The sequence below is a fragment of the Bombus huntii genome, chromosome 16 (assembly GCF_024542735.1).
Source record: "Bombus huntii isolate Logan2020A chromosome 16, iyBomHunt1.1, whole genome shotgun sequence".
NCBI lineage: Eukaryota > Metazoa > Arthropoda > Insecta > Hymenoptera > Apidae > Bombus > Bombus huntii.
This window is the reverse complement of record NC_066253.1, coordinates 2215764-2227975: the sequence shown is the minus strand read 5'-3', so window position 1 is coordinate 2227975 and position 12212 is coordinate 2215764. Positions and strand designations below refer to the sequence as shown.

The 12212-nt window shown below is 36.5% G+C and overlaps 1 protein-coding gene across 1 annotated transcript in view; it reads left to right on the top strand.

Annotated features, from left to right (window-relative positions):
• LOC126874442 (probable G-protein coupled receptor 158) overlaps positions 1-12212 on the top strand; it is a 157329-nt gene that overhangs the window by 121603 nt on the left and 23514 nt on the right. The window contains exons 6-7 of the mRNA XM_050636505.1: positions 5470-5538; positions 7258-7367. Of these exons, the coding sequence (XP_050492462.1) occupies positions 5470-5538; positions 7258-7367 (179 nt within the window). The remainder of the gene's footprint in view (positions 1-5469; positions 5539-7257; positions 7368-12212) is intronic.

Genomic DNA, 12212 nt, shown 5'->3' with positions numbered 1-12212 from the left:
TTTGCCAGTGGACCACGTACACGCTTTCTTCGAATGACAAATTCGCTATAAAAATGAAAAATTGCGGTGCTTGTTTCTTAGCGAGCGTGTTTGTCCGATGGAAGGAACATCGACGAGCGATTGTACGCGTGAAATAAAAATAACTCGGCAGGACGTCGGAACACAAAACGCGTAAAAGCTGCGACCATCTTCCATTTACCAATATTCGATTTCCGCGTCTCTATAATAGTCAGCAATCTTCAATCGTAGCGACTTTATAGTCAGCAATGTTCCATTTCTCTGGTTTTGTAATCGCCAGATCTTTGCTGCGACTTCATAGTCATCAATTTCCAATTGTCGCAGCTTCGTAGTCACCAATTTTCAATTTTCGCGCACCTACAGTCAGCAATTTTCAATTGCTACATCTTTACAGTTATTAATCCTGCATCTCTGTAGCTTTGTAGTCGCCAGTTTTTAATTGGTGGGATTTCACAGTTACAGTTATACAGTTAAATAGATTCACAGCTTCCAGTTTTCAATTTCCACGTTTCTTATAGTCGTTGACTATTAATCGCTGCGCCAATTTTTCACCACGATAGCTTTAGGATCATCAATATCCGCGCGTCTACAGTCGCTAATCCTTGCAATCTTATAGTCTCCAATCTTCAATTTTTATAACTTTGTAGCTATCAGCGTTTCATTACTGCGACTTTATAGTCACCAATTTTCGATCGTCACGGCCTCGTAATCGTCGATGTTGGATTGGCGAACGAAATTTCGAATCCAGAAATGAAATTCTACTAATGAAATCATCATAAGCATCTGATATCGTCGATCAAAACGTATCAGTGACAAAATTTCGACCACTGTGTCTTTATAGTCACCATCTGCCGTCGAAGAACACGTTCGCCATTCGTCTGCAAACAGTCTGTCTCGCAGTCATAATCATAAACCTGGGAGATTCGAGTGCACATTGTCGCGATATTTTCCCATTTTAAGCACGAGCAGCGTGTTCAACGCTGGATTAAATTACATTTTTTATGTGGGCTCCCGCGGGACGATTCCGCACTGATTGTAAAAACGTCCCGATGGTTTATACTTTTCTCTGCTTTTACCGCAGTCGTCACATGCGTTACTGCAAAACTAACGTTGCATTTCTCAAGTTATAAATTTACATAAAAAAAAATTTTTTTAAAAATCACGAATAAAATAATACTACTCACTTTCACGACTCTCGAAGAACAATCGTTCATGGAATACTTTGCATACAATCTAGAAAATGTTCATAGAAAATTGTACGGACCTGCCTACCTGTATAAAATTTAGAATATTCGTATATTTGTAATACGTAAAATACATGACGCGTATGTTTATAATATGTTTATAAGTGTGTCTTGTTGGACACTGGCGTGGAGGCAAAAGGGGTGCTGCTACCCCATAAGATGCGATCGTTAGGGGAAATAGGTTAAATAAAGAGTGGAAACAGCAGAAGCGCATTTAAACGACATATAATGAGAAAATGGGTTTCGAGCGGGACGCGAACAGGGCGGGAACGCATTTAATCAGCGAGATAGTGGCGACGTAGAGGGTAAAAGGAGTTACTTTAATGAAATTTAAGATCGCAAGACGTGGCGAAATATTTTTGTGAAAAGTCACCGTGGATGGTGAAATGAGAAAAAGGAGCCGTCGGAAAAGCCACTCGAAGGAAATGTTCAAAGGGAAAGAAAGTGCTTGCCCCGAGTGAAAGAAGGGGGAGAAAGCATCGTGCAACGTGTCAAGAGAAGAATACCATAAAAGACGCCACACTAAAGGGAAACTAATGCATTTAAACGAGACATTTTGTGGATAAGATGCTTCCAAGGAATTATTTAACCCAGTATTATTCTCTAGGTTCGTTGGCTACAGCAATTTAGTGCTGTACCTTTGCATTTATCGTATGTATAAAATAATTGAAATAATTAGCACATTTAATCAGATATATCAGAAAAAAGAAAAAAACGAAGAGAGGATGCTGTACGTTCAGAATTAAACATTAGGAAGATTCATTTGCACTCGCATTATTCAATTCACTGTTTCAATCGACAATTATTCCGTCGTTTACAATTTTCCATATTTATCAATTCGTCGATCTCGTCAATTCACATTTGTTAAAATACACGCACACCATTGAAGCAAAATCATTCAGCAAAAATTAGAAGAAATTTCCTAACTGAGCGTTTAACTTAATTCTGTTATGTAAGTAATTTTTAATATCGTACAAAGCATTTGTAATATTGTGCGAATAAAGATGGAAGAGCAATGGCTTATGGGTTGAGCTTCGCAGTAATTGTTTGAACTTAGTTGTAAGGGAAATATTGGACAAGTGACTGATACGCCTGGGATATTTCACGGCTGCTCTACTCGCAACGTCTGACTACTGACAGACCTATGCTACTGAAACCTACCGGACTTCACACGTCGACGTGAAGGCGCAACTAATTTTTTCCCTTATCTCTGTCAGTTGATTTCATCCGTGGCAAAGCACGTTATCAAGGTTATCGAACAAGCTACGATATTTCGAAACCACCAGGCTATTTTCATATGTTGGCAACTAAGTGATTGCGGGTTTTGTCATTAGGTGATATTGAAAAAACCCGCAATCATTTAGTTGCCAACCTAATAGAAACGGAGGAAGAAGTCTGACTCGATGGAGGCCGATGCGTAGCCAGGCTGGCCAATATTATTCCGTGCGAATTCCAAGCGAAACGTTGCAGGGATGCTGTTCAAACGAATGCACGTCGAGCTGCAAATGTTTTGCTCGATGGCAAATATTTAAACACGACTGTGCATATTGTACATGTTCCTGCAATCGACGCGAATTATAGGACCATTCGTCGAGTTTCTCGTAACCATAACCAGATATATAATAGCAGCTATCGTCGATCGATTATAATATTGCAGCGGATCGTTAAGAGGATTTTTTATAAATTATTCCCATAATTTCTACAATTTATTCTTGTAATCTAGCAATTAATATTTCTATATTATTAATGTAACAAATTGATATGTGTAAAGATGTAGAATATAAAAAGGTGATAAGTCTCTATCTTCTTTTATCTAATTTCAATTATTTTCGTCGATTCTTCGATTTCTGTGTCACTTGACCAGAGATCGTGGAAACCTAAAGTGACGAATATTGCGCTGAATCGTTGAGGAATAATGTTAGGTTGCTATATATGAAGACTATAATATAAGAAAAATTTATTTTTATTTCATTAATTAATTTCTAATTAATAGAACGAACGAACAATCTCTGAGCAAAATCTCTTTAATCGCATCCACAAAAAGATGAATTTGCTATTTAAATATTAACCTAACATTTATAATTTCCGATATTCTCCAATTATTCTATTATCATTAAATATTTATAACGTCCAATATATACATAATTAGAAGTTACAATATTTAATAATTAATAATTAACAAAAATTACAATATTTAACAGGTAAAACAAATATCTGCTTATTTATTTCCATTTCTATTACAACTAACTCACTTAGTTGCCAACCATATAATAGTCTACGAAGATACAAATCTACGTAAAAATGCACAATGTACACGTAAACATCTTCCACAGAAACCACCCCAATATTCACATAATTTGCTGTATCTGAAGATGTCGTACAGCGCTTCTTGCCCCCTCCCCTCCCCTCCACCTACGCTTGACTTGAGCAAAACTCATCGTGGGAAAATCGAGAAAAGAATAAAATGGCAGAAAGAATTAAAAAAACTGTCGGACAGAGTTAAAGTAAATGGGACGATATTAAGCTAAGAAGGAAGAGTCGCTTATCGACGCAACTCGAAGAGGTAAAGGGGTTGGAGCCACGAAATCTTGTCGGATTAAGAAACTAAAAGCATTCTGTGAAAGGCACCGGTTCCCATTGTGTCTGGCAAGTTCAGCACTGACTGCAGTTATTTCTCGTCCAATGCAATTCGCCAACTTCCGATTTCCTATTTTAATGGACTCAACCCCCGCAGTTTCGATAATGTGTCTGTTTCTTGCGTAAACTGTGTCACGGACGAAAGGGGTGAAAGAGGGTGGAAGGCAGCGAGTAGTTGATAGAAATTCTTGGACAATTAAAAATCCGTCGGCCCACCCCTTCTTCACCGAGCTTTGTCTCTAGTTGCCAGAGTAAATCGTTTCTTCGTCAGTGGTTCTCAAGTGGCTGTCGTCCAATTTCTTCAGATTGCCGAAATATTTTTTCTGCGCCATTTGTTGAACATTGACAAATATTTTCTACTCGTATGTTCCTGTATATCGATGGGCTTTTATGGAATTATTTTAATTCCTACGTTAAGTATCATCGTGTCGATTGTAGTTTTGCGTTTAAATAATTTTATGGGGTTGGCAACTAAGTGATCGCGGATTTTGCCATTACCACCTAATGACGAAGTCCGCAATCACTTAGTTGCCAACCCAATATTATAATTATCAGTTTGATGCCTTTCTACCTCGTCAAGTGACAGTTTGAGGTTAGGTTGGGCTTGGCAACTAAGTGATTGCGGCTTTTGTCACTACGTGGTAATGGCAAAAGCCGCAATCACTTAGTTGCCAACCCAATAGATGTTTAATTTATGTTGTGAATGATGAACGTTCGAAGTTTAGGCGAACGAAAAGCGTTGAATTAATTCTAACGTAGCTTGATTCGTATTTTCCTTTATAAATCATTACGTATGCTTTGACTTTCATGTCAGATATTTTCGGCCTTGGGATAATTTCAATTTGTCTCGGATCGGTGTGGTGGAATTTCGTAAATTAGTTTTAATATAATTTTTCCCTAAAATTTTAAGATGACAATTTTATCTTCTGAAATAATTTTACGTCTTTTAATACAAAATATAACGTGAATCATTCTACTGACCTATGACCTATGATGTGGGTATTGAAAGTTAAAACCGTGCACAGCAAAGCGAAACGGAAAATCTTCCAATTTCCGATAATGTTCAATAGTCTGCAATCGATGGAAAAAAGCGATATCATTGGAATTTTTACTGTTACCAATATTCTATTCTTCATTCGGGAATTCCTTGTTTGTTTTTTAATTGGCTGTGTATTTGACAAACGAATTAATTAACGATATGAAATTGGCCATTTTTCGGTAGATTAACCTTCTTGAACCAGTAACAAAACAATGTTTTTACTGTCAATAATTATTGATTAAGCAAATTATTTACAAATAATTATAAATCGACAAAAGTCAGCTTTTATATCGTTGAATACTCTCTATAAATACAATTAATTACGTAAATAATAAAATATATCGCTTATTTCGTGTATTTTATATATTGCTACGCTCTCATTCTAAAGAGAATCAACAGCTTTGATGATGGACAATAAAACAGACAATTATAATGAATATAAAAAATATAATAAATTATTATTTTAATGATATAATCGTAAAAATGCTTGAAGCTGGTATTTTATTTTCTGGTGATTTTCTCTTGTTGCAGGTGGTAAGAGCTGCAAGCCCTGTTCTTCTACGCGTTATTGTACTAGGTGCATTTTTCATATACTGCACGGTAAGTAGCATACGCTACCTACATTTTCACGAAATTTTATTTTAAACGTGGGTTATAAAAATAATAATTCTATTTCTTCTTCTTAAAAAAATACAGAAAAATTAATGTAAACACTTTATGTGTGCTACATACTGAAACAAAAAGGAACTATATAAGACACGTATGAAACTATTCTCATGTAACATGCAGTTTTCAATATAAAATAAGAGAGAAAACCGGTATGATGACATTTTTTTTCTAAAAAATGATCAGAGGAGAACCACGATAATGTCACTTCGTCCTAAAATATCATTCAGAAGACAAAAGCTATAGTGCTATTTCCCCCTAAAAGCACATTCAGTATATCCAAAGAAACTTTCGATTAAAACATTTATCTAATCTAATTTAAACTTAACTTACGAATCAGAATTTAATCTGAACCTAATCTTGTTCAAATATAACATAGATTCGACTAAACTCTGTCCCAAAACAGATCTGAAACGAGCCTAAACTACGTCTAAGCAAAATCAGTGAGTCAAATCAAATTAACCTGTATCCTGAAGCAAATTGAAATCTAACCTCAAAATAGGAAATGAACCTAACCTAAAATTAAGATGAACCTAATCAAGATAGGAAATGAACCTAACATAAACCCATCATAAAGTCAGTGAATCAAGTTAAATTGAACTCTATCTCAAGAGAAACCTAAGCGAACCTAACCTAAACCTAGCCAAAATCAGTGAATCAGACCAAATTAAGCTCTATCCCGAAGCAAATTGCAATCTAACCTCAAAATAGAAGATGAAGAGCTAAAATAGTCGACAAACGCTAAAGCTCACGGCTGTTATAAAGAATAATAACAAAGTTAATCGATGCCTTTAATACGAATAAATCGCTAGTGGTGGACCGTGTAATTTGAGAGCCGCTTAAACAGCCATTCAGCGTGGGCTGTTCTTGTATAAAATGCAATTGATAAGTTCATTCGGAAGTCTTTATCCGGCAATCGAGCACACTTGCCTCTTGTTTGACCGTGAAACCGACGATCTGTCGACACGAAAATGGCGGAGCAAAGGCGATACTAGCGCCGCTCAAACGAAAATTAACCTAATCGTAGAGCGTGACGCGGCACGCGAGTTCGCGTTCTTCCATGAAGAACATTCTTTCGATATCAGCAATTATCCTCATGCGATGCACCCGTAGTACAAGAAAGAAATTTTCCTGTCGAGAGGAAAGAATGTGAAGAATCGAGAGAACTTCTCGTTCGTTTAATTTCTCGAAACATTAGATTATAAGAATAATTGCATCGTAGGGATTTTATATCGTCTATTTAACGGTGCTTGTGTCGTAGGAATTTTCTTTCCCGCGTTTAATAACTGTGGATTTTTATACATTTATGAGAGGTTGCTATAAATTATTGTAATTTTAACTGTCGTTACATCCAAACTATTTTCAATTTTTGTCATTTTTATTCTTTTTACGGTTACTTTTATATTTGTCGCGATAAATATTTTGAAATCATAATGGCGCGCTGTAAAGGAAGAATCTAAGAAGTACGATTTTGTCAATACTATCTGCCTTTGTTAAATGGAATATTTTCGGTTCTAAGCCCCTTGTGATGCCAAGAAAAATTCAATTTATAAGAATTCATAAAAAAAGAAGAAACTCAAATTTCTCAGTAAATCTAACTTTTCTCCGCAGACGTTGAATTATGGTAAATGGAAATCAACTTCTTTGTTTCAGACGATAGTAATGTATCCACGTCCGAACGTCATAACCTGTACAGTGCGTGTGTGGCTGAGGGAGATTGGGTTTTCTCTCACCTATGGAGCTCTCATGTTAAAGACTTGGCGGTGAGTACAAATAGCGTTGTTGGAAATGTTTAATTCCATGTGCCATACTAAGATCCGACGAACGATGTTTGCTCTGCAAATGGGAATCCACTTCACTCAAATTACAGTTCCAATTTGCACACTGACACGCGTGCGGAAAATTACGCGGTTGTACGTTTTAATTTCCTTACAGAATTCCTAAATAACCAACAGTTCTGACGAGTTTCGAATACTATATTTCATATTATATAATTGTATAATTTTCTGAGGAATAGTTTTATTATTAATAGAATAGTTAGGAAAAGTTTTAGTAGCATTGTAATGTTTGCTTTATATTTGAGGTGAATCTCATTGGAAATGGAAATCCACGAATTTTGATTTTAAACTTCATATGAGCCAAAAGTTAAATCGATTTAAACCTAATCTGAATAAAACGATTATTTTAACTTAGTGAAAATGACATTCCGTAAGTCAGAATAATTTTCCTCTACTTCAAACGATTTTCCATGAGTCAATCATGTCTCTCCGCGACTCGAAATAATTTCCCATGACCCGTCAAAGCAATTTATACAGATTTCACACTCTTACTATTACATTACATTACATCGAAATAGTTTTCTTATTCACAATGAATTTTCCTGAACACCAAATTATTTTCCATGGTTCAGAGTGATTTGTACTGATTTAGAATAACTTTCTTTTGAATACTAATAGCTGTTATACTTAAATAGAAAAATTCTTCTCTATGCTAAGAAATTTTCTTTAACTTTAAACGATTTCCCATAAACCCGAGTAATTTTCTATGGATCAAAATGAGTTTTTATGACTCACAATCATTTTCCATGACTCACCGATACTTGAGACACATCTTAAGCTGTCAATATCTTCTTCCAAAAGTTACACCACCTCCTTCCAATCCCACCAAACTTCGGATAGGTCATTTAGTTTTCCCATAACTAAAAGAAAACATCCTTTTCCTCAACCAGATTTTCCTTTTCCAATCTCTTCCGTCACACGTCAGAAAAATTTCGTCTGTCGCAATTCTCCAATTTACAGAGTTCAGCCAATTTTCCTCGATCTCGAAAGAATCTAGTCGATGAAACAGTGGCACTTTTCGCACTTCATCCCCTAGTTGGAAAGAATCGGAAGAATCGTTTCCCACGGTTAGAAGTGCACCGCCCTGTCTCCATTCTCTTCCTTTCGTCCCCGACTTCTCGCGTTCGATAGATTTCCACCGATCAACCCTCTGACTCAGTTGCTCCGAAGGGTTGAAACGTGAAAAAAAAGAAGGTCAGTAGTTTCTAGCGGTGGCTTCGTCGACCAACGAGTAATGTATCGTTCCTTTCGTTTTCTTCTTCTTTTTTGCGAAGATTTTTCTCACGAGATCGCTGGTTTCAAGAGCAGCTGCAGGATTTCCGTCGGGCACGGAGATTCCGGGACAAAGATTGCCTCTACTTTCATGCCCCAGCCCATTTCGCTTGCGAAGAAGAGAAATAAAAGTACGCTCTCGTGACTCGCCCCTGGAATTCGTAAGCCATTCGGACTGCACCTCGTTTTCGACGAACAAAGCTCGGCCAAGTGAGCACGATTCTGTCCTTTTACTGTATTCTTCGCCAGTCGAGTGATAAACCACTCTTTCATCGTGAAACATTGATCTATTTTAAAGGGTTGAGGGATGGATGACGATTTCCGCGGACGGCACGTTCCGATTTCTTTCTTTCGATAATGGCAGAAGTTAGTGAGATGGAAAGCATAGAAACTTGAAAGAAGCTTGGAAAGTTAGAGAAAATAATCGTGATTGAAGGAGAGTCTTATTTGAGTTACGGGAAAATTTATTGAACTCATGGAAATGTTACTTGAGTCATAGTAAAATGTATTCCAGTCGTGGAAATGTTATTTGAGTCAGAGGAAAATTTATTGGAGTTATAGGAATTCTGTTTGAGTCGCGGAAAAATTTATTAAAGTCGTGGAAATGTTACTTGAGTCAGAGGAAAATTTATCGATGACATGGAAATGTTGCAAGAAAATCTATTGAGGCCTAATTGAAATTTAATTTGATTCATAGGAAAATTTATTTAAATAGTTTGAGTCATAGAAAATTCACTAAAGTTACATGATATTTTTTCAAATCACGTAGGAACTATTAATATTCACTAACGCCGTATTAATGTAATCTAAACTGCCATTTGAAGCAAAACTGACCCTTGAACCGGCAAGTTGCTGTAATATCCTGTGGACGATGTACTTTTCTTCGTTGTCGAAGCTAACACAATTAACCAAGGCCCTGAAACTTGCTGTTAAACTTGCTACACTGGGTCCACTGTTAAACTTTCTCTTTCTTCGTCTACTAGTACGCTCGCCATTACACCCAGTCCTTGTTTCCGGCATTCTAATGTTATTTAGCCGAAGTTGCCGCTTAATCGACGCGACGTGGAACTTTGTCAGAAGCTGCAAGTTATAATTAACGGAAGTCGACTCAGCCAGCTAATGCACAGGCTTGACTTACACGAGAAATCGACACACATAATTAGAAATTCCGGCTGGAAACTCAAAATTGCCTCTCTGATCACGTCTCTGTTTCCTTTTGTCTTGCTTAACCGATTGTTCCACGAAATTTGAGAAGTTTCATGATATCATCTATTAATTAACTCCCGCCCACGTAGTATCATGTCATTTGAGAACTCGATCGCTACCTGAAACCGAGAGATGTATTTTTCTATATTATTAGATTTCAAATGGGAGAAACGTGAAAATAATAAGATTTCGGTTTCCCAATTTTTCATATTGCGGCGTTTCAAAGGGGAAAAGGTTTGGCAATAGGAAATTCGGTTTTATAATTTCTATTATCTAATTTCCAAATTGTGACATTCCAAAGAGGAAAGGATATGTTTCTTTGTTTTATGCGCATCTGAGTGACCGTAAACCAAATGTTACAATCACAAAAATAGTAATCCTTTTTTTTTGCAAATAAAAGTTAATTTTGTGCAAATACTCCGTATCTTTATTGATCGAAAAGCCAATAATCTGATATCCACAATTTTGAAGAATCTGTGTGTTCTAATATTTCAAAACTTAAGTATGTTATGTTTAATATTATAAAATTAAAATTTAATATGCAAATTAATATAATAAATATTCTAACACTCAGGAATTAAAATAGTAACAAAAGCTAAATATATGGGAAAAATTATTCATTATCGAACTAATTATCGTCATAAGAATTTCCCAGGATTTAAAACCCTAAATTCGAAGCTCTTCAAGCTTTTGCTCGCTTTTAAAGAATTTCATGACGCGCGTCAGCTTATAATTTTAAACGAAACTTTCGAGATACGCGGTCTAAATTTCCCCAAACTTATCACCACTCAGATCAAACCCGGTAAAGCTGCCTGCTGATTAAAAATAATCCAATTCCGATAAAAACTCTGCGCCTGCGATCCAAAAGTTCTCGCCTGTCTCTCCCGTTTGAATCTTCAATATTTTCCAAACTCGTAATTTACTTGCCACGGGACGAGCCGTTGTACTTTGTTTGTATCGGTGACGAAAAGTGGCAAACTCGCGCGGAATATTAACTTAACCGACGACACAGAAATAAAACTGAATAATTCGTGGCCCTCTGCCTTCAGACTGGATTAATCCTGAGCCCCTGGGTTCTTTGACGAAAGTTGAAAGTGAGGAAAGTTCGCCTGAATGACGCCAGGAAAATTATTTTCGTCCGTCTGATAATCAAAGCTCCATTAATCATCGTTGATACACCCTTAGGCATATTTTCCTTTGATACTCGAAAACTTGCGGTAATTACACTAAATAAACCAACCATCCAAACGCTAATGTACAGAAGTACTGTATTGGCAACTAAGTGACTGCGGATTTTGTCAATAGATGGCATTGACAAAACCCGCAGTCACTTAGTTGCCAACCCAATATGTGCACAGTTGCTTACCTTTGGCAGAAATATTTTGTTACTGAATTCTGAATTTCCAAGATTCATTTACAATATATGAGCGTACTCTATCGTCTCTCGATTAGTATTAATTAATTAATAGAAATTAGCAACGTTACAAGGAATAGGATAAGAGCCATTGCTGTAAATGTCGAATATTTCAATCTATTTGAATTTTTTTCAAAACGTAGTCGATAAACGCAGAAAATTCCTTTATAAAAAAAACAGCTTGAGAAGCCTTTGTATTTGGAGAGTATTTCAATGTTCTCCAAATTTTTATTCAAAAGCAATTTTTTTACCAAACCTTGTAACACGGATTCAGAATCCTTGGTACAAAATAAAATCTTCCTTCCGCCATTTCTAAACCCAATTCGACCATATCCACGATCAAACAAGGATTAAACAAGTCTTCGTCATCTTAATAATTAATATTAACAATAATGAATTAATACGATGAAATGAGTTTAGAATAATGTTAACAATACTGTAAAGTAAATTGATAATGTTCAAATGTAGAATAGGAGAAGTTTCCATCGCCGACCAGGATTTAGCAACTGCAATTTTCCACTTAGCCGCTTCAAGATTCACCGATTCACCTGTTACCTGTGTTTAGCACCAAGGACACATTGATTTTGCTCAAGACCTGGCCGATTCCCTAGAGCAATGGCGAAACTTTTCCCTCAGACTGGGTAGCTTGCTGTCAGAGGTTCTTATTCGCCTCGAGGATCGCTTCCAGTGGTCACGACAACTGGGTCAACCAAGGTGTACAAGTAATTAAACGGATTCCTTAGGCAAACGAAACGATCGTATAGCAGAGCGTAGTGCATTGTAATCGTCGATTCTACGTTCCGTTTCCTCGACCAAGATCGCGTTTCACTGCGAATGGAAACTCGGACTGTTGAATCTTAGACCGAGCCAGTGGATGT